We start from the raw sequence: 22035 nt of genomic DNA, 5'->3' as shown, positions 1-22035 counted from the left end.
GGGGGCGGGCCTCACGGGGCCAGGCGTCCTCTGATTGGCTGTCCTTACAGAGAGGTGGCCTTCGATTGCCTGGTGTAGAGGCGACGCAGACGTCCCCGGGGCGGGACGTTTGAAGGCCCATTCTCTAGGTTTCGGGCCGTGAGGACGGGGCCCGGCGCACTCGTCCCCCGCGGGGTCAGTCCGTGACTTTTTCCCTGTTAGTGCGTCACCAGCACTACAGCCTTAGAGCACCCGTCCCGAGCGCTGTCCTGTCGTGGCAGAGCCGGGCTCGTTACTCCCGACCTCCGCCCGCAGGCTGGGGCTGTGGCCGCTGTGCCTGCCCGAGGTCCAGCGCGGGCGCTGGGGGTGGGGACCGCAGGGAGCCCTCAGGTCTGCGCCTGCGCAGAGCCGTCCGGCCGCGGCCCGCCCCCTTCGCCGGGGTGACGCGTCCCCGGTTGCCACGGAGACGCGCGGTTTACCCGCCGGGTCTGCGGGGGCTGCAGCTGCAGGTGGGGTGCGAACCTGTGTTCAGCGGTTCCCGAAGGCGCCACGGCTAGTGCAGGCGGCCCACTCTCTGACGCCCTGCCTGGAACCCCGGCCAGCCCCCGCCGGCCTCCTCTCCATCTCCCCTGGGCTGCTCGGGTGCGTTTTGAGTCCGCACCCGGACGGACTCGGGGAGCCATGGGATGCTGGGAGGCCCGGGTCCTGAGGGGCGTGGGCGGGCAGCTACGTGTGTGTGGGGAAGGAGTGGTGCTGCGTGCGGAGCAGGTGCGGAGCAGGTGCGGAGGTGGTGCGGAGCAGGTGCGGTGGTGGGGAGAGCAGGTGTTCCCCCCCACCACCACCTGCGGCCACCTTCTGGCTTTTCTTTGTCCTGCCCAGGGTTCAGAGGTTTTGTATCACCTGCTGAGTAGGCCCCACACCCAGCTCTCAGTGTACAGATGGCCGTAGGTGTTCATTTGTTCAGGAAACATCGCTGGGCTCCTCAGTCCACAGAATCTCCTAAAAGTGAACACTGCCTAGGACCCAGCCATCCTGATGAATGGGTGCCTGTGGTCAGCGAAAGACATGTGTGAGAACATCCTAGCGTTCTCACAACAGCCCCATGCTGGAACCCCCTATACCCATACACAGTAGGAGAGACAGGTGGGTGTGGTGTACTGGCGGCGTACTGCCCAGGAGCAGAACCCACAGGCTACATACAGCTTTGTGGGCAACGGGATGAATCTTACCACCGTAATGTCAGGTGAGGGAGGTCAGATATAAGAGTACACACTGGGTGATTCCATTTACGTGAAAACCCAAACACCAAAACTAATTTCTAGTGTTAAGAGTGGGAACAGTGGTCACATTGTGGGGACGTGGGTTGAGGGTGGTGACCGGGAGGGAGCTGACGTGCTGGCTGCACCGATGTGTTCATTGTGTGTACAGATGATGATGATGTATGCACTTCTTTGGTACATATATCACACTTGAACAAACACATAAAAAAAGGACATACTGCTCTGGGTGAAACTCAATGATTGTCTGCCTTTGTGACCAGGACTTTGGAAAGCAGAAATGGCCAAACTCCTCCAACCTCCACCCAAGTTCTTGCCTGAAGAGTGGCACATCGCTAACAAGAACCAGTACCACAGAGCAGAGGCCCAAAGGTCCCGGTCCGAACGCCTGGTGGCAGAAAGTCAGAGGCTTGTGGATGAGATTGAAAAGACCACAAGAAAGTCTCAGAGCGATGTAAACAAGAAACTAGGTAAGAGCCAAGCCTGGATGTGATGGTGAGGCGGAGCTGTGCCGACGTTTGCAGTCCATGTTCGGGCGTGGCAATGTAGTGGCATACAGGGGGGACACGTGTGTATTGCTCAGGTTCTGTGTTTAAGTTCACTGCCTTGAGACAGATGCGTCGTAGCCCATCCTGCTTTCCAGCCCTCCATCATTCCTTTTTTTATGGATTAAAAAAAAGGTTTTATTTATTTATTTGACAAAGAAGAGAGAGAGAAAACAAGCAGGGGGAGTAGCAGGCAGAGGGAGAGGGAGAAGCAGACCTCCCACTGAGCAGGGAGCCCAGTGTGGGACTCAATCCCAGGATGGGGACACGTTTCTGGAGCTAGAAAGCAGAAGGTCTGGTGGCTACACACGTAGGGACTGCAGAGATCCTGCGTGGGTGGGGACCAGAGATGCTGGCCGCTGCCTGCCACACATTCACACTGCAGGCACCTGGAGATGCTCAAAATCAGAAGCATCCGGTTACCTCTGAAGCTGGAAGCTGAGGGAAGGGACTGGAGACCAGACTGGCTGGAAGCCTGTGAAGAGCCCACTCCTGCCCCCTCCTCCCCCCAGCGGAAGGCTCAAGGCCAAGGATGTGATGAACCTCCTCACTTTGCACTAATTCCTCTGCCCCCTGCTTCCTGGGACACTGGTAGCTGGGCTTCTGTGCTCGGTCGGGAGATTGGCAGATGTGTTTGTGGGGAAACCACGAGGGGTCTATGTACCATAATCCCCTGGGGATTATCCAATGAGACCCTCAGGCTGACTGGTTACTCTGGACAGCCAAGTGCTGTGGCATGCAAGCCCTGACCCTGCATAGAGAGGTTCCAGTTAGCACGCTAGCATCGTTATCTCAAGTACACTCAGGTAGGGTTAGAGACAGTGAGGAGAGCCTCTAGCAGGACACTCAGACACAGAAGAAAAAATATGCCATAGAATATTCAGGAAATTTGGAGAAGGCATTGCATCCATGAAACAAGAAGAGTCTTAACAAAGAACATTCAGGGAATAAGAACGCGTCCTTGGGAATTAAAAATACGAGAGCACATTTGTGAAAATCAGAAGAGGGTTTGAAAGAGAAAGTTGAAGAATCTCCAGGAAATAGGGGAAAAAAGGACAAAGGGATGGATGGATGGATGGATAATAGAGAGGAAGGGTGAGAATCGGGACCCACAGGGAGGCTCCTTATCCGACAGAGATTCCAGAACGGGTGCAGAGAGGAGGAAGAGAGGAAACTGTCTGCAGAGGAATCCTAGGAAATCCCCTAGAGCTGGGGGTCTGTTTCTGGCATCTGGCTTCATGATGGAGTAAGGCTGACACCAGGAAAATAGAGAGGAGACCCCTGGAAGGCTTGCAGGTCGCATGCAGAGGATCAGGACTCAGAACGGCACCAGCCCTCTCCGCAGGAGCTCTGGAGACAGAGGAAATGAAGCCCCGTCATCAAAATTCTTGGTGAAAATCACCTTCATCCTGGGAATCCACACATAGCCAAAGCCAAACGATGAAGGTGGAATGAAGGCATTTTCAGGCTGGCATGCTTTCAAAAATTTCTGAGGAGGGCGTCCTTTGGCGGGTGGATGGGGCATGAGCAGGAGCAGATGACAGCTGGGCAGGGGACGGCGGCAGGTGCGAGGCTGAGGATGTTCTGGAACAGGCAGCCATCATCCGTGGGCAGGAGGAGAAAGTGCTCCTGGGCAGAGGTCCTGGGAGGAAGCAAAGTCAGTGGGTTCCTTGGTGGGCTGGAGTGTTGTAATGAGCATCTGGAGAATGAAACAAAAAGCACAGCTTCCAGCCCCTCCAAACACAAACAGAAAATTGTGCAGGAGATGATGTGGATGGTAGCACAGTGCGTGGCTCGGGTGTGAATAGCAGTTACGTGTTTGCTGTGTATAAACAGTTGTGAAGCTCTTCTGTAACAGGATGTGCAAGGCAGCCGCACCAGGAGCCTGGGGCTCAAGAGCAAATGCTGGTCTTTGAGTCACAGGAGGTTGGTGGACGCTGCTAAAACTGATCAGAATAAATAGTGCTGTGAGCAAATGCCAGAAGGAATTCCGAAAGCATTTTCTTAAGCTTCTTAGCGATTGCTCCTGTGGCGCCTGGGAGCAGGTACAGTTAGCTAATCGCCTGAGTCTTGATCTCAGCTTAGGTCATGATCTCAGGTCCCGGGATGGAGCCTGGGCCATGTGCTCAGCCGAGAGTTTGCTAGAGATCCGCTCTCTCCCTCCACCCCTCCAACCCTTGCCTCTAAAATCATAAATCAGTCTTTAAAAAAAAACGCAGTTCCTCCCAGAAAGTGGGAGTTGGGGGTGGATGGGTCCAAGAGCTGTGACACTCTCACTGTTCCTACGACTCAGAGGACGTACGTCTGTATCTTTGACAAAATCAAGTTCTTCAAAACAGCCGGCATTGAAGAATTAGAGTCATGAGCATGGATGATGTTTGCATTAATTAGATGCTGACTTGGTATAGCAGGGGCCCCTCCCTCCCTCTGCCGCCCCCACCCCACTCACCCCTAACCAGCACTCCCTGGACAGGGGCCCCTGGGTGGTTTGAGGATGGCCCTGTGGTGTCTCACCCTGGAGCTGGTGGTGCCCTATGCTTCTTTGTGTGCCACAGAACAGAGACTCGAGGAAGTCAGGTTCTGGAAGAAGGAGCTGGATGACAAGCTGGAGCAGCTAGTCTGCACCACAGAGGACCTGCTCACCTATCAGACCAGGCTGCAGAACGCCCTGGAGAGCCTGAAGGAGCCCCTGCACATCACCCAGATGTGCCTGGAATACAGGTGGGGGGTCCTCCAGAGTCACTGCCTGGGGTGGGGGATAGGGGGCACGGGGGAAGGTGTGGTGGGGGGTGTGGTGGGGGGTGCGGTGAAGCAGAATCCATGCCTGGCAGCTGAAAGAGCTCTTCGCTACCTTAACTTAAATGTACGGTTTGGCTGCAGGGACTCAGGGGACTGAAGTAACACTGAATTTAAATCAGGCAGTTCATCCTCTCTCAGAGTTGGGGGGCCTGGAGGTGGTCGCTGCAGGGCTGGCACAGTGCTAGGGTTCCAGGCCTTTGGGTCTCACTACGCCGCCACATGGGTTCACTTCCCGTGTGACCTCGTGACTCCAGACTGCTGCCAGAGCTCTAGCCGTTCCTTCCCATGTCCAGCAAGGAGGAATAATTAGGTATTCCCTGTGTGCCTCCCGTTGACGGGAGGTTGGTCACCAGGCCACACCAGCAGAACCTGGGAGCCTGATGTCTTTATTCTGGATAGGCAGAGTGGGTGGGTTCCTGGAGGACGAGTTTGGTCCCATCCGCAGAGCTGCAGGCCCTATACTCCGAGGGGAAGTTAGGATATTTGCATGAAACGGCCACAGGGCGTTGGGGACGTGCAGTGAGAACCCTGGGTGGGCGTGGGCATCGCAGTCCTGTTGCCAGCACAGGGAGCCTTTCTGGGCTCAGATTCTCAGAACCGTGAGGACCGGGTCTTGTTTCCAGGAAGGGGGCACATGTCTGGCGATTTGAGGTCACAGGAGCCTTTTCTGATGAGCGGGTTAGAAGGAGGAGTCTGGGGAGCGGACCTCGCGTAGTTGTGACCGGGGTCGCTGACCCACAGACGCTGCTCCTGCTCCAGAGGGTGAGGGGGATGTCACAGATGCCGAATCGCGTCCGGGTCCTCCTCCGCCCCAAGGTTGGGACAGCGTCACGTGGACAGGCCCCCCGCGCACCCGGCTGCTGACCCCCCTCCTCTGGGCAGGGACAAGCGCATTGGCATCGACCTGGTGCATGATGAGGTGGAACAGGAGCTGCTGAGGGAGGCTGAGGTCATCCGCGGGGTCATGGCCCTGCTGACCCGCACCTTGGATGAGGTGACTGAGCAGATCAGGTGCGGCTGTGAGGCCCCAGTGTGGGGGTGGCTGGGCTCACCCTGTGGCACCCCAGGGGCCGTTTCCTGCCCTGGCTCTCGCCCCTCCCATCAGCGCCGGGCAGCGAGCTCTCGGCTGGCAGAGGATCATAAAGATCCGGGCTGGGTTCTTGAACTGGCGCCCCGGGGTCGGGGTGAGGGGAACCCGACAGAGGGGAGCAGGGGTTGCGCCTATGCCAGACTGGCTTCAGCCGGCTTCCCAGTCTCCCATCCCTGCCCCTGGATCCTGTGGGCACTGTGGAGGGAGACGCACCTCTGCCCTCCTCCCCAGGCTGAACCGCTCCGCCAAGTACAACTTAGAGAAGGATTTGAAGGACAAGTTTGTGGCCTTGACCATCGACGATGTTTGCTTCTCTCTCAACAACAACTCCCCAGGCATCTACTACTCGGACAGCGTCGTGAGAGTCGAGCCGCAGTGAGTGGGTCCCGTTCCTGTCTCCGCGTCCCGTCCCCGCACACCGCCCAGCAGGTCCGCTCAGCCAGGCTGCAGGCCGTCTGAGACTCCTGGACCCGCGTCCACGCAGATTCCTCGTGAGGCAGCCTTGCCAGAGCCTCTTCTCCAGCACAGTGGGTGCTGGCGTTGGCCTGGGGCGGCAGGTGCATGGTGCGCCCAGGCCCTGTTCATGGATCCCAGCCGCGGCCTCGCTGGCATGTATGGGCCAAGTGCAGCGGGTGGGTAGGTGGCCCACAGTCCCCAGAGCCCAGCACAGGAGCCATCCACACAGGCTGACCTCTGGGCTGGTTCTGCCCCGGCAGCTGCTACCTGCCCTCCGTGTCCTCCTCCCCTGACCTTACGCTGAGACTCTCCTGTTGCTGCAGAAGCGATTCCTGGTCAAACTAGCCGTTTACTCATTCACTCATTCATTCACTCACTCACTCGTTCTGTCAGGAAAGATAGGATCCCATTCCAGTCACTGGGCCGTAATCCATGGTCGTTAGTGTTGGGCCATCACATTGTCCCTAGCCGTGCTCCCTGCCCAGGTGATGCAGGCTTCCAGTCTGTTTTCCTCCTCTGTGACATGGGGGCCATAGGGCGGCTCACGAGGTCTCGTGGGGATGAGGGGCGATGCTGTGTGTGCAGGGTGGGCCCAGAGCCTGACCCTGGGCAGGGGGGTTTCCCCAGAGTGATGGCCACTATGGGCTGTGCCTAGAGACGGGGACACATTCTGGGTGCTCCTGGCCATGGCGGGGGGATGGGGGTGGAGGCTGAGCCCCTGTGCATTTTGGCCCTGTGTCCTCTGCATGCAGTCTTCTGCCACCCAGATGCGCCCTGAGGGAACATGTGGGTCCCCTTTCAGCTCCGTGAGTCTGGAGGACTGGCTGGACTTCTCCAACACCAACGTGGAGAAGGCGAACAGGCAGAGAAACAACTCCCTGGCGCTGAAGGCCCTGGTGGACCGGATCCTGTCCCAGACAGCTGATGACCTGCGCAGGCAGTGTGACATGGTGGACACGGCATTCCAGATGGGGCTGAAGGAGACCAAGGCCGCCAGGGACCAGCTGGCTGCCCACCTGGCCAAGGTGAGCTCCCCACACAGCCTGGCCAGGTGTGTGCTCCCGGGTCCTTGGGGCGTGGGGCTTATCGACATGTCTGCCTCTTAATGACAGGGCTTGGGCCTTAGGGGATGGAGGGGCCTTTGCCCCACCTTGGACCTCGGGTTGTCCGTGTGAGATGTCTCCCTGGGCTGTACAGGGCTGACACCTGATGTTCCCTGAGCACAGTGACTGCGAACCCCACCACGGGGCCGGGATTCTGGCTCCTCCTGTTCCTCCCCGGGTGTGCCACTGGATGGGCTTCGGAACCAAGTCCTGATGTTTAGCATGTGTGGACTGCTGTGTAAATGCTTCCACCAGGCTCAGTTTCAAGCTGCCTATTGAGCAGTGAGTGGGCAGGCTTCCTGTGTATTCAGCGATGGTGCCATGGGGCCAGCACCGGGGCTCCTCTCACCCAATGCAGAGCGTAGGTGGTGGGTTTGGAAGAAGGTACAAGGGCGCAGATCCAGGCATGGGGAAGGCTCTTGGCCTCCTGCCTTGCCAGGGACTCAGAGATGGAAGTAGCTACCTGGCGTGGGTCTCGTAGGCCCCCTGCATTCTACTAACTGGGAGGGGATCAGTGTGGTAGGTGACGACCGGTGGCCTCAGTAGTTCCTGGAGCCTGCCTGAGTGGTGAAGAAGGCAGAGGAGTTGTGCCCCCAGAGCCCTGGACAGTCAGCCTGCCCTCATGGTCAGCCCGCTGGGCCCATGAATGGTGCCAAGCTCTGACTGGCCCAGGGACAGGCAGGCTCTTGCACCTGGCAGTATTTCTATGGTGTCAAAATGTCATAATATACAGGAAATTAGAAATATACGCGATACACTTAAGCTCCATTCTCTATTTACCTCATTGGCGAAGTAGGGGCAGTAGTACTCACGAGTTGGGGTGGGTCAGGGTTAAATCAGACTGCTCGGTTGCAAATCCAGAATCACACAGTCACATATGAACGGCACACAGATTCGCACACACACGTGTGTGATTCACGTGATCCGTCGTCAGTACAGATCAGCAGCCAGTGATGATGATGATGATGATAATGTCCACAGAAGAGCTACAGGGCTAGCCAGTGGGGTAGGAACGTGTCTGGGCCTTGAGGGGCAAGTCTGAGGCTGGAAGGCAAGCAGAGGCCAGTCCTGGGTCCCACAGATTCCGGGAGCTGCAGGGCTGAAGGTGCGGAAGGAACCCACTGGGTGGTCGGGACAGGCCGTGGGGATGCCCTGGGTCATGCTGGGTGGGATAGACCAGACAGGAGTGGTCCGCGCTGTGGCCTCGTGTATGGGAGGGACGGGCGGGATGACTGGGTAGCCCTTCCCCAGAAGAGGACTCAGATGCAGCCCTGTGTGCCATTCGCCTCACAAATGGTGGAAGGAAACAGGTTTGTCTGACCCAACACATGGAAAATACCACTTCAGCGTGTTAGCAGCGTACACGATTAACGATGTAGTTTACAGTCTTTTCTGTAAAGTGATGTCTTTGAAAGCAGACGTGTGTCTTGCACTTCAGCTGGTCTGGTTGGGGTGAGGCTTGTGGGTGCTGGCGCAGCCCTGGGGATGGGACCCCCTCCCCCAAAGCCCACACGTCACACGCAGTTACACTGACACTCAGAGGAGTCGTGGCCCAAGGGATAAAGGCAGGATCCCGTCAAGGCGAAGGCAGGGGATGTAGCACGGGGTCGCCGATCACTGCCCCAGTGGGTGAGTGGCCTTGCTCCGTGAGTGGCAGGGTCAGGGACCCAGTTCTATATCCCCCGGTTAACCTGCAGCCAGAAGACATGGGCCGAGAAGACCATCCCCTGAGGGGACAGTGGGCTGACCCTGTTTTGTGCCTGGAGACACATCTGTTTCTTCACTGGGTGTACTTTAGCCTCAGCGAGATGGAGAAGTAGGAAAAGGAACATTGACTATAACCCAGGGTTAGGTCATCTCGAGGGGATGGCAAACCACCTCTGTAAAGGGTCAGAGAAAAGCCTTCCTAGGCTTGGTGGGTGGAGAGGTGACAATCAGGGAATTCTGTAGGGATTTATAATGTGAGAAAGAAAACAGATGTCTACATATGGTCGTTGCCAACACCGATGATCAAGCAGTAACGCTTGAGTCTGGGTTTTCGGAGTACAGGTTAACAGACCACAGGCGGTAGTTCTCTAGAGTTAGTGTTTTCTGTCCTAATCTGGAGGCTGGTCCATCAGGACGCTCACTCGTAACAAGACTCTTACACCTTTCATCCTTGAAAATGTCTTTTTGTCGGGATCGGCTCTTGCCCCAGAAGAGCAGCCTGTGGGTGTGGGGTCTTCACGGAGCCTCTTTCCCTTGTTTTGGGAAACAGATGTGCTGCACACTACTGTGGGAGTGGAGATCTAGCTCCTTGTTTTAATTTCCCACAGCACAGGGGGTGCAAAAAGCTGTGAGACCCACACTGCTCGGGTTCCAACCTGGGCAGTTGCTGAAATGGCTTTACACAAGTGCAAGCTTTGCACATGATTATAGGCTGGATTCATTAAGGAATAATCCTTGGGATGCCTGGGTGACTGCTCGGGTAAGGGCCTGCCTTCAGCTCAGGGCGTGACCCCGGGGTCCCAGGATCAAGTCCCACATTGGGGTCCCCGCAGGGAGCCTGCTTCTCCCTCTGCCTGTTCTCTGCTTCTCTCTCTGGGTCTCTCATGAATAAATAAAATCTTAAAAAAATATTTCATTAAGAAATACTAAACTGCAGCAAAAGCTGATTTCGACAGCCATTCCATGTTTGATGGTAGTGGTCGAGGATGGTTCTTGGTCAGAAGCACTTCCGTCTTGGCCCCGAGTGGGAGTAAATCAGAGGGAAACCTCATCTCTGCGAAAACCCTGAGGTGCTGAGTCATTGGGGAGGATGGGTTCCACCCCTGACCATAAGGCACCCGTGCACGGTGGGCGAACCCAGGAGCTCTGGATGAGGACACTGGCACCCCTGGTTCAGGGGCACCCGACCCCGCAAGTGTTGCCTGCAAAGTGCTCTGTGACGGTTAACGCGGCAGACGTGCCCCGCAGGCTCCGTTCACACCAGTTCCTGCTCAGCGCTTCCGGTCATACTGAGTCCGTGTTGTCTCATGTTCGGGAAAACACCTCCACTTGTGGCTTTCGCTCGGCTACTCACGGAGGTTGTGCCTGTCACTGCTGCAAGCAGTGTGGACGCCGCGCACCCACCACAATCGAGGGCATCAGGGCGCCTGGCCGTGCGTGGAGAGCCCAGGAGGACCATCCGAAGTCATGCACCTCGATTCTTGTGGACTGCCGACGCAGGTTCACGCCCTCAGCTCCTCCGAGCGGCTGTCGCCCTGCATACCCCCCTCCCGCCCCATCCTCAGCCGCGGCAGTCAAAGGCGAGGTGCTGAGCTCATGGGCAGCAGGTGGCCATCCTGCATGGTGGGCCGATGGTCTTACTTGGGTGGCGCCTTGTTTCCATGTTTTGTGAAGGGATCCTGCTGGGAGGGGACATCTGTGTTAAACGTCCCCCGTCTCCGGTCACCACCTTCCATGCACTTGGGGAATCTGGTGAAAGGTGGCTGGCGTGGGGCAGCTGGGGTGCTACGCTCTCAGCCCCGCGGTGCCATTGTGTGAGAGACGTGATGCTTTGCAGTGTCACTGGTTAACAAGGCCCGCCCCTCCCTGTGTCTCAGCCCGCTCTTCCTGCCTCGGCCTAATGAACGCGCTGTCCCCATGTGGCGGCAGGGCCAGCCCTGGGCAGCCATCGAGTCGTGACCGGGTCTGTGGGGATGCCTCAAACTCTCAGGGTGTCACTGTACCACCAGCCCTGCGCTGGGCGCACCTGCTGTGACAAACGCTCTGCACCAACCCCCGGGTGTTGGTAACAGTCAAACTGCATTTGGGACTCGATCCCAGGACCGCAGGGTCATGTCCTGAGCTGAAGGCAGATGCTCAACCACTGAGTCACCCAGGTGTCCAAGTGTGAAGGAGTTTAACTAAATTAGAAGCGGGAGCATCTGGATGCTGAGCTTAGGGCAGGGGTGCCTGAGTGTCTGCGTCGGTTGAGTGTCTGACTCTTGACTCTGGCTCAGGTTGTGATCTTGGGGTCCTGGGTTCGAGGCCTGCATCCCACCTGGGGCTCAACGGGGACTCTTCTCCCTCTGCCCCTCCCCCTGCCCACGCTCTCTCAAATAAATCTTAAAAAAAATAAAAGGAGGGGGACCCCTGAGTGGCTCAGCAGTTTAGCACCTGCCTTCGGCCCAGGGCATGATCCTGGAGTCCCAGGATCGAGTCCCACATTGGGCTCCCTGCATGGAGCCTGCTTCTCCCTCTGCCTATGTTTCTGCCTCTCTCTCTCTCTCTCTCTCTCTCTCTCTCATGAATAATTAAATAAAATCTTTAAAAAAATAAAATAAAAGGAAAGCATAGGAAATGTTCCGAAAACCAAATGCAACATGTAGGTCTCATTTGGGTTCTAATTCGAACAAACCAACTCTTATAAATATGGGACAATGAGAGAAACTTGAATACTGTATGTATTACATGATACTAAAAAATTTTGGGGGGCGTAATAAAGATATTGTCGTTTTGCTAAAGGAAAAAAGAGAACCTTACATTTTAAAGACACATGCTCAACAATTCAAGACTAACGTGACATAATGCCTGGGCTTTGTTAATGATTACTGAGTTGATGGGCAGGGTTGGGATGGGAGAGAATGGCTGTGTGTTGGTTGTCACCGACGCTGATGACAGGCTCATGAGGTCATTATCCTGTCAACTGCGTGTGTCTGGGAATCTCCAGGATGCAAAGTGAAAAATTAAAAAATGCTTAAAGAAGAAATAAATTTTGGGGGCACCCGGCGGTGCTCAGTGGTTGATCATCTCCATTTGGCCCAGGGTGTGACCCCGGGGTCCTGGGATAGAGTCCCATGTTGGGCTCCCCACAGGGAGCCTGCTTCTCCCTCTGCCTGTGTCTCTGCCTCTCTCTGTGTCTCTTGTGAATAAATAAATCTTAAAAAAATAAGATTTTAAACTAGTTAAACATTAATCTAAATACCCAAGTAATTTCTGAGCAGTGTCTTCCTGTGCACAAAGCCACCAGAAAGAATCCCGGGATCCAGTTGTGTGGGGAGCCACCCAGGCCTCCAGAGGGACCGCGTGCCAACGTGCAGATGTGCAGGGAAGTGGGCTTAGGTCCACCGGCAGCTTCTCAGTCCTTCCCTGTCCCCCTCCACCCCCCACCCAGAGGGGATGAGGCAACAATGGCCGGTCATGTCCATTCCGTCCCCGGGGTTCTGAGGGCGGGCGAGGCCCCTGGCCACCAGCAGTCACTGCTGCGTGGAGGGGTGGTCAGGCGCATTGCAGGGCCCAGCTGGGTGCATCTCAGGTCCCCTGTCACTGTCTGACGTGACCACACAGCCCTCAGCGTGTCTGCTGCGGCGTCTGAGAAGCACGACCCACCTTCACGTCCTCATGCCCTTCCGTCAGGTCATGGAAGAGATCGCATGCCAGGAGAAGAACATGACGGTTCTGGAGAAGGCCATCCTTGATCAAGAGGGGCCTGCCAAGGTGGCTCACACGCGCCTGGAGACCCGAACACGCCGGCCCAACGTAGAGCTGTGCCGCGATGTCGCGCAGTACCGGCTGGTCAAGGAAGTCGGCGAGATTGCCCAGAATGTCGGAAGGTAGGCGGACGGCCCTGGCGGGGCAGCCAGGGGGCGCGGGGGTGGCTCTGGGGTCCAGGACTCCCATTCTCCACTAAACACAGAAAATGGGTCCCAGAGTTTAAATCTGTCTGGAGCCCAAATCCTGAAGTCTCCGTAATGACCCATGGTTTTCCACGTGGGCCCTTGTTGGGGTTTCCCTCCTGGGGGCTGGTGGTGGCCTCGGATCTGAAATCTCTGTGAGGAGATGGGGTGGCTGGGTGTCCACTGGCTTGGTCCTGAGCTCAGGGACTCACCCTGAGGGAAGGGTGGATGGAACGGGCCCTGCTGTCCCTCCCCCAGGCTGAAGGAGGCCCTGGCACAGGCGCAGGTGGAGCTGAAGGGCCTGAACCGCCGGCAACTGGCACTGCAGGAGGAAGTCCAGGTCAAGGAGAACACCATCTACATCGACGAGGTGCTCTGCACCCACATGAGGAAGTCCATCCCCCTGCGGGATGGGGGTGACCAAGGCCAGTGGGCTGGGGGCCTGCGCCCCGACACCATCTGCTGAGGATGGCACTTCACACACTGATTAAACCCAGTCACCATCCCTGGACCAACCTCACTCTCATTTGGGGGAGTGGGCCTGCAGGAGGGGCCCCGAGGCTTGGGTGGGGCCTGGAGGTTGAGGCCCAAGGGGGCTGGTGGGGCAGCGCTGGCCCGAGTTAGGTCCCCATGTCCCCACATCCCACAGGCCGTTCTTAGGCCCTGGGGAGCTGTCCAGGGCCCAGGAGGCTTCGTTCAGGTTGGGGGCAGTGGAGTGTGGGTCTGCATCCCTGACTCAGCTCCCCATCTTGTCCTGCTTGTGACACAAGCCCTGCACCCCTGGCCCTGGAGCCCCCAAATGTCTGGGTCCCTCTGGGTCTGGGAGAAGTGAAGAGGACACACAGGGCCCTCCAGTTCCTGGGACGTCAATGGGTGGCTGCTGTCGGGGGGGTGGGGCGTAGGGTCGTGGGTGGGGGGCTACTCTGGGGGCCGCCGCAGTGTCAGGACTGTGGGCAAGAGGGGGGCAGGGGGGATAGGGAGATGCCCCCTCCAGCTCCAGGGCTGGGCTGTCCGGGATCTTCCCTCCTGAGTGTAAACACGTATGTTTGCTGTTGGTCTCCAGACCAGTCAATAATCATTGGGAGCATTTTTCTTTTTTTTCATTCTCAAGTAACCGTAAAACCAGAAGAAAACATCCTCTGTTCCTGCCGCAGATTCAGGTCAGCGGCCAAGAGTGTAGGCTGTGGAGACAAAGCGGGGTCGAGGGTCCCCGGCGCCCACCCCTTGGGGCTCTGTGTGGCTCAGGAGCTGCTGGTAACAGCCCCTGCCTCTGCCTGTCCACTCAGTCCTGACATCCAGGGTCACCTTCCTGGTGTGGGGCACTTGTCCATGTGCCTTCCTGCAGAGCCACCATGCTTGGGGGGCACCTGCCCTGGAGCCAGCCAAGCCCCTCCCATGCCTAGGGTCACCTTCGAAGTGACTGTTGGCCAGATGGCCCAGAGCCCTTCCCATCCTTGGTGTCCCTGAATTGGCTGGCCCGCTGCACACGTGGTGTCTTGACATGTGGACCGTGTCACAGGAGGTTTACAGTCTAGGTGCTCCTTGATCCAGAGAGTCTCAGCGGCCAGCGAGGGGCATCTCTAACCCGGGAGAGAGAGGCCCTCTATGAGGCTGAGCTGCCCACCAGGGGCCGAGCATCACCTCCCAAGTGACGATGAGCAGACATGAGGCCCTCCTGGTCCTGGGGACACTGGGGGCGCTTTCTGTTCTGGCTGGAAGGTCAAGTGCCCCTCCCAGCTTATGGGGAAGGTCAGAGTTCAGACCGACCCAGCAGGATTAGGGGCTGCCCCAGAGGATGTGGACACGGGGTGTGGGGACTCTGGGGGGACACCTTCCCTTGTGGAAACAGCTCTGAGGGCCTCTCCCTGGTTCAGGTCGGCCCCAGTCGCTCTCCCTGGTTTGGGTTTGCCCTGGTCACTCTACCTGGTTCACGTGGGCCCCGGTCATGTACCTGGGGCGAGGCCTGGAAAGGTGCCCCGTGGGTACAAGGAAACAAGTAAAGCCTGATGAGTAGCCTCCGTCTATGGGGAAGCCCCCCGAGCCGCGGTGCATCAATTGCCCGTAGCGTCCACATTGTGGGCACAGTTTCCCGCTGCTGGTGACCAAGGCCCTGTCTTCCTTCTCTGGAGACAGGTGAGAATGAAACATTACCTGGAAAATAACCGGGTGCTGCCAACAGAGGTGAGATCGCAGGTCAAAAGGGTCTTCGCCTGACGGAGAGCGAGTAAGTGGGATTGTGGCCAGGCCCTGTCTCCTGGAGCCTGTCCTGGGCTGATGGGAAGGGATGGGGTCATGTTCATCATCCTGCAGCACCGGGAGCAGAACCGGAGCCGGCGGATCCAGTTCTGGAAGCAGGAGCATCTGCGAGGCCCTCCCTGGGGTGGCGTCAGGACCCCGAGAGGGGTGTTTTGTGTTGATAAATGATTGCTTCCCTTGGTTACAGTGGGCGACATTTTTCCCAGGACAATGACCTCCATTGTCCCAACAACATCATGAAGCTGTATTCGTATCTACTTAGCTTGAAAAACCTTCCGGAGCCCCCCTCCCGCAGTGGCATTTCCAGGCTACATGTAGTCAAACTGGGGTCTTCGCGGATCTTCCACGCGCCCTCGTGCTTCCTGCATTTGCAGTGTCGACTCCCAATCCTGCCACGGGAGGTGGTCAGTGGTAATTAAGAGTACAGCTTTGTTGTGCGCGCTCGCCACGCTTCCTGGGCATCGGACCTTGAGCGGGTTCTTCTTGCTTAGCTCCGTTTTCTCAGCTCTGAATGCGGGATGATGGCCTCCGCCTGCCACAGCTGTTATGAGGGTTCAGGGAAGCGGGGACCATCTCCTTGCACGACTTCTGGGGACCCTCCCAGGTCCAGCTGGGGTGGTAGGGAGAACCCAGCGGGCTGACCCGGGACGGGTGTGGGCTCTGTTAGCCACCCATGTGACTCCCGACTAGCCGCCTCCTGTTCCGAGCCTGTTTTCTCTTTAACGACACTAAAGCCAAGGTCACAGCAGACTCCACAGGCGCACGGTCATGTTCCCATGTGCAACATGGAAGCTGGCAGCCAGGGAGGCGGGTTCATGCCCAAGTGACCAAGTAGCCATTGACCCTTCGGTTCAGTGTGTGTGGCCCCATCCTAGCTTTGTGCGTGAGGGACATGGTGTCCAGCCACCAGGGGCCCAAGTGGGCCCAAGTGGACCCAGGGCTGAGGGGTGGGGACTTTAGCCCAGATGGTCAAAGGCCTTTCCCCAGGAGTCTTTCCAAAGGCAGACCCTGCCCTGTGGTTGTGACCTTGCCCGGGGGTCAGGGGTCCCACCTTCCTTTCCTGGCTGGAAGGTCTACCCATCTCTGTCACTGGGCTACCCCCGCACCCCCAGTAGTTGAGAGCAGCCACCAGGGCATCAGAACCCAGACAGGGTCGCACCCGCGTGTTTCCCCGCAGAACCAACCAGGTACTCTCAGCAGACCCAGAGCTGTGTGGGGCTTCTGGGCCCCAGCTGGAAGACAATGGCACAGATGAGTGGGACACGCGGAAGTCACAGGTCTGTGGCTGTGTAAGTGTACCCCTGGTTGCACAGACCATGCGCGGGCTGCATCCTCCCAGGGTGGCTCCCCTGTGCCGGGTGCTGCCTCCGTTCCTCTCATGAGGAGGCACACAGAGAGAGGCAGAGACACAGGCAGACGGAGAAGCAGGCTCCCTGCGGGGAGCCCGATGTGGGACTTGATCCCGGAACTCAGCATCCCCGTGTCCTTAACACCTGCCGTCAGGGCTCTAGGGGCCAGACTATTCTGACCACAATACCGAGACATTACGTGGGTTTTCACTCCTTCTCTGGAGTCTTCTGGGGACTGCGCCGCGGCGTGTGACATCACAACGGACCGCAGAAGCAGGGAGGTCGGCCATCAAGCCAGATGTGATTCTCAAACCTGCAATCCCAACCCACTCGTTGACAGAAAACGTGACCATAAAACGTGAACGTGGTCTCTGTGCGGGAGCTCACTATGCTCAGATTCTGCGTCTGGAGTTGAAGCTGACCAGAACCAGTGCATGTGGAGAAGAAACCACACCAGTCAGTGAGTCAATCAGTCAATCAATCAGTCAATCAATCATCAGTCAACAAAGCAGCCTCCCAGGCGGTCTGCGTTCCAGCTGAGCCTCCCCCTCACCTGAGCGGGCCATGCTTCTCCTGTTCCCAAGGTCCTTACCCCGTCCGCACATGACTGGGGAGCTCCCACGGGGGGACCCCATCCCCTAGCCTGTGTTGGTCTGTCCTGAATGCTGGTGAGGCAGGGGCCCACTGACCCCACGGCGCTGCGGGGTGATCTGCCCATGCTGTGACTGGGCAGTGCTGGGAACTGGGGAGCCCGCATGAGCAGAAGCCCTGACAGAAGCCCAGAGGCTGGCACAAACGCTGACACAGCAAACCAGAGGCCACACAAACCACATGGCATGAGGTGCTTGGCAAAGGTGTTGTGAAATTTTATTATTTTAGGTCCTATTGGAAAAGAAAAACCTGTATACAAATATACACACAAAAATCTCAAAAGCCCAGCAGCAGTACAGCTCTGGGACCTGGGCTCAAGAATTTATAATTTCCTGTTGAAAACACATGTGATTCCCTCCCTCCCTGTTATAAAAACTAACACACAGTCCTTGTAAAAACTTGAGAAATAGGATAAAGCTTAAAAAGGAAAATAAAAACCACCTACAATCCCACCACCCGGCAACACCTATTAATGTTTTTGGGGTAGCTCTTCTGCGCTTTCACCCGACCTGGTGACTGTGTTGTGCAGGGCTCATATCCTGCTGCAGACTCAGTTGTGTGTCCTGCTTTTTTCATGGAATGCCACATGAGGACCTTGTCCCCAGGACATTAAGATCCTTCATAGGGGATCCTGGGGTGGCTCAGGGGTTTGGTGCCTGCCTTTGGCCCGGGGTGTGATCCTGGGGACCCGGGATTGAGTCCCATGTCGGGCTCCCGGTATGGAGTCTGCTTCTCCCTCTGCGTGTGTCTCTGCCTCTCTCTCTCTCTCTCTCTCTCTCTCTCTCTCTCTGTCTTTCACAAATGAATAAATTAAAAAAAAAATCTCAAAAAAAAAAAAAGATCCTTCGTAAATAGGAGCAGGTTTTCACAGCCGGCCTGGTGCAGCCCTGCAGGGATGGGGCATAGAGGGGACGGGGAGAAGCAGGTACCCCGTGTGGTAGTCAGGGGGCGGGTTCCTCTTGCGGGAGGGACTGCCAGCTCCCAGCACGCTGCCCTTATTAAGATTTTATTTATTCATGAGAGACACACAGAGAGAGGCAGAGACACAGGCAGAGGGAGAAGCAGGCTCCATGCAGGGAGCCCGATGTGGGACTTGATCTCAGAACTCCAGGGTCACGCCCTGAGCCACCCAGGTGCCCCAGGGGCTGCATTTAAAAGAAGGAATTTCCCACCTCTTGGAGGATGTGCAGGTGCATCTCCATTGCGGAGTGGAGCAGGTTCGTGTGGGCTCCTGTGGGTCACCAGGGACACCGGGCATTTGCCCCCAACCCCCTACCCCCACAACGTGTTAGGAGTCAGGATGGGGTGGGGTCCTGTGTGGCCCTGGACTCCCAGCTCTGCGCCTGCACCCTGGGACGGGTTCAAGCAGCAAAGCCCCGTGACAAAGGAGAGGCCAGCCCCGGGTGGTTGGTAAACATAGCCTTTAAAGTCCCATCGTCCGCACCCCGGCCTGGGTTGGGGCTGGCGTCAGAGGGGAGGAACGGCGGAGACCTGCAGGAGGAAAGGGGCGGGGCGGGGCCGGGACCGGGACCGGGAGGGCGCTCCCGGAGAGCACTGGCTACATCATGGGGTACGCGATGACGAAGTAGTTGAGCTCCGCGTCTATGAGCTTTCGGTACTTCCTGTGGATCTCGCGCAGCGTCCTGTCCTCGTCATTCGTCTCGTATCGGTTTGTGTAAATTCTCACCTGCGCGGGCAGAGACACGCGCACACTGCCCGGCCCTCTCGCGGTCCGCCGCGAGCAACCTGGCAGGCCCTGCCCCTGTCGCCGAGGAGGGGCGCTCCGGGTCCTCTCCCCGTGGATCTGAACCCCGGACCCAGGGACACATGCGGGGGACGTGCTGCCCCACTGCCTGCTACGCGCCTGAGCACGGGCCCCGCGCCCTACCTTGAGAGTGCGCAGGGAGCACTGCCCTTCCTCCTGACTCTTCAGGATCCGCTCCACAAACTTGACGTCAAGAAAAGCCCAGATCTTGAAGTAGAACAGCTTTCGACAGGACAAGACCAGGAGGTGCAGCTCCTCATCCAGCGACTCGTGGTTGTTATTGAACTCAAACGTTAGTTTCTGGAAAAGAAGATGAGGGCGGAAGGAGGAGGCGGGCAGGGGTGCAGGGGTGGCAGAGTCGCTCCACCGCAGACCTCTGGCCCCACAGAGGGCCCAACAGCGGTCGAGGTGGGGGGCACCGCAGGGAGGGGACGGGGACTCGGCAGGGAGCTCGTCCAAGTTTGCGAACACTTGGAGTTCAGAGGCTGCGTGCATGTCCCCCCTACTCCTATCCTCCTTCTCTCCCCGCCCCCCCACCACCCAACTGGAGCGGGAAGGACAGTAGTGGCCTGGTGGAGCGGGGGCTGAGCTGTGAGCACGTGGCCATTGGTACCAGGAGACATGAACTACCCCAGCCTTGGGTGCAAGTGCGGGATGGACAGAGCGATCCTGATTTTATGGATGCGGAAGCTGCTGGGTCTCGGAAGAGACTGCACCTGCTGGTTCCTCGGGGATTGGTCTGCTTCCCACAGGACCTCCTTCTCAGAGTGGGGTGGAGTGGGGGCGGGTGTTGCCTTCCGGCTCAGACTGGGTTGGGAGCTCACCAGGAGGCCTCGTGTCCACGCGTAGATGTGAGCTACTGTCATGTGCGGTGCCCCTGGGGGCCCAGGGACCCTCTAGTAGTTGGCTAGCATTTCCTAGAAGCCCCGTTTGCGATCAGTGGGTGCCAGCCCCGGGTGGCAGCCAGCCCAAGTGGCCTTCCCCCACTGTGGAAGCCAGGACCCTGCGTGGTGGCTCTACCTGCAAAGTGTTCCGGAAGGTGGGCAGGAGATCTGTCAGCGTGGGCCTCATGGACCAGTCTGGGTCGCTAAAGTAGCAGCTCCTCAGACTGATGCTCCGGACGGGGATCTCCTGCAAGAGGATCCGTGCCAGGCGCTCATACTTCATGACTCGCTCGAAGAAGAAGTTGACCTTGAGGTTGGAGGCGTGCCTGGCCAGCTTGGCCCAGGACATGCCCCAGATGACCTGCCCATGGGGGTCGTGGATGTGGCACTTGATGTTCATGGTCCAGAGGGTGCCAGCATTGTTCTCACACAGGTTCTCCAGCAGCTCGTCGGAGATGCAGTTGTAGTTGAGTGTGAGGGACACCAGGCTGCGGAAGGTGGCCATGGTCTTGTTGAACTGTGGGCTGCTGTAGACAGCGAGGTGGTGGCTGAAGAAGTCCTCAATGTTGAGCTGCGACACCACGCTCTCGCTCCGCAAGTAGCTCAGCGAGGTGAGCACCACGCAGCCCTGCTCCACGGTCAGCCTGGCCCCCTTGAGGTTGAGGTAATCCAGGTGTTTGCCCACCTTCTTTAAGAAGAAGCCCAAGCTTTTGATGAAGGAGCTCCGGATACTGTTCCTCCAGACAAGGCGGTCCAGCTCCAGGTGCTGGATGGACAGGGACTTGAGCCGGTTGTTACTCTTGCCCAGACACGACAGGAGGCCCCGCATGGTGACCTGAAACTTCTTGGTCAACACAGCATTGTAGGGGTTCAGAAATTTGATCTCTAGGTGTTCCAGGTAACGACCAAATTTCTTGACATACCAAAGAGCTGACTCGAATTCAGAAGCATGCACCCTGGAAGGTCTCCCGCTGAACGTGATGATCCTATAACGCCACAGGTCCGCCGAGTACATCATCTGGTTCCACTTCCTGCAGACCAGGGCAGCTCTGGACCGGTCCCTGTCCCCCAGCCACCAGAAGACACGGCGCAGGCACACATCGGGCAGATTGGCCCAGCAGCTCTGGTCTGGGGGCTGCACCGGCGGGCTCTCTTCGTCCATCGAGGAACCGGGTGTCCAGAGCAGCTGTGTGGTAGGCAGGGCTTCCAAAAATGAGGAAAGAAAACCAATCACTCGTTTTCTGTGGGGAGTAAAGAGGAAGAACCATTATTTGCCAAACAGAAATCAGGCCGGGCCGAGTGAACTTGCGTTCCCACCCAGTGTGCAGACATGGTCGGTCCACGATCTCTCGGGGACACACGCCAGGGGACCCAGTGATGGCCCAGCAGGAGAAGCGAGGAGGCTCAGGTGGGTCTGCAGCGCAGGGTGGCACACACCTGGGGCGGTTGGAGTCCATGGGGCAGCTCAGAAGAGGTGGCACCTGTGTGGGCTTTGCAGGGTGGGTAGGAGTTGGGAGGCGGACCAGCTTGGCCTGGGGGCTCGTGGTGGAGGACAGAGCTGGGACCGGATGGAAGGTGTGCAAAGGCGGGAAACTAAAAGCTGTTTGGAGCTTGACCTGCAGGCGGTGGGGAGCAGGGCGGGGGGTGGGTGTGGGGTCAAGGAGCCCGAGCAATGTGATAGAGACTGTGCCCTTGGACCAGGGGATCCCGGAGACAGGCCAGGCCCCTTCCGGATGGGAATCACCGTCTGGCAGGGGGCGCTGTGTTGCCGATGGCTGCATTTGCGTTCAAGAGTGGCCATACACAAAGGGTCACGCCACTGGAGTCAGCCAGGGTCACAAAGGCTCAAGGTCCAGAAGTAGAAGTGAGGTGGTCAGCCAGAGGTGTCCAAAGGGAAGAGGACGGACGACGGCCCAGAGCAGAGTTCAGGCTCCGACCTGGGGCCAGGGCAGCGTGACTTGTGGGAACTGGCGGGTCTGCAGGACGCCTTGCGGTAACTGATGACAGTGGCGGGAGCGTGGGAGGGCCCTGACCTGGTGGCTGGATGGCATGTGTGCCTGTACCGGGCTGGGGAGGCCAGGTCACGCCGGGTCGCAAGTTCCTGCTTCGGTGTTTCCCAAGAAGTCGTGCTTGCGAAGCCACGGCGCGAGTCCCACCTCTGTGTAAGCTGTGGCGCTCCTAGACCATTTTAGCTCGTGGAAGGGCACGGCTGGACGGGCTCCCAGAATTCTCTCTACACGTG

At 57.9% G+C, this 22035-nt stretch overlaps 2 protein-coding genes across 2 annotated transcripts; one reads left to right on the top strand and one right to left on the bottom strand.

Moving 5' to 3' along the window:
* Positions 1-502: 502 nt before the first annotated feature.
* Positions 503-13386, top strand: TEKT1 (tektin 1). The gene is made up of 8 exons (XM_055306211.1): positions 503-621; positions 1520-1726; positions 4357-4522; positions 5483-5611; positions 5922-6065; positions 6949-7171; positions 12629-12825; positions 13147-13386. Exons 2-8 carry the CDS (start codon positions 1537-1539, stop codon positions 13352-13354), a joined length of 1257 nt encoding a protein of 418 aa, XP_055162186.1. The 5' UTR covers positions 503-621; positions 1520-1536; the 3' UTR covers positions 13355-13386.
* Positions 13387-18649: 5263 nt separating this feature from the next.
* On the bottom strand, positions 18650-21344 carry FBXO39 (F-box protein 39). The gene is made up of 4 exons (XM_055306608.1): positions 21231-21344; positions 19930-21034; positions 19033-19209; positions 18650-18831 (listed from the first exon to the last, which is right to left on the bottom strand). Exons 1-4 carry the CDS (start codon positions 21248-21250, stop codon positions 18703-18705), a joined length of 1431 nt encoding a protein of 476 aa, XP_055162583.1. The 5' UTR covers positions 21251-21344; the 3' UTR covers positions 18650-18702.
* Between the last annotated feature and the right edge of the window lie 691 nt (positions 21345-22035).

The sequence above is a fragment of the Nyctereutes procyonoides genome, unplaced genomic scaffold (assembly GCF_905146905.1).
Source record: "Nyctereutes procyonoides isolate TBG_1078 unplaced genomic scaffold, NYPRO_anot_genome, whole genome shotgun sequence".
Classification (NCBI taxonomy): domain Eukaryota; kingdom Metazoa; phylum Chordata; class Mammalia; order Carnivora; family Canidae; genus Nyctereutes; species Nyctereutes procyonoides.
The sequence above is the reverse complement of the archived record's forward strand: the minus strand, read 5'-3'. Positions and strand labels throughout refer to the sequence as shown.

Coding starts and splice junctions, on each gene's coding strand:
- TEKT1 (XM_055306211.1), top strand. CDS start 1,537: ATGGCCAAACTCCTCCAACCTCCACCCAAGTTCTTGCCTGAAGAGTGG. Junction 4,523..5,482: donor CAGATGTGCCTGGAATACAG/GTGGGGGGTCCT, acceptor TCCTCTGGGCAG/GGACAAGCGCATTGGCATCG. Junction 12,826..13,146: donor ATTGCCCAGAATGTCGGAAG/GTAGGCGGACGG, acceptor TCCCTCCCCCAG/GCTGAAGGAGGCCCTGGCAC.
- FBXO39 (XM_055306608.1), bottom strand. CDS start 21,250: ATGGACTCCAACCGCCCCAG. Junction 21,035..21,230: donor ATGGACTCCAACCGCCCCAG/GTGTGTGCCACC, acceptor TACTCCCCACAG/AAAACGAGTGATTGGTTTTC. Junction 19,210..19,929: donor CCTTCCGGAACACTTTGCAG/GTAGAGCCACCA, acceptor CTTCTTTTCCAG/AAACTAACGTTTGAGTTCAA.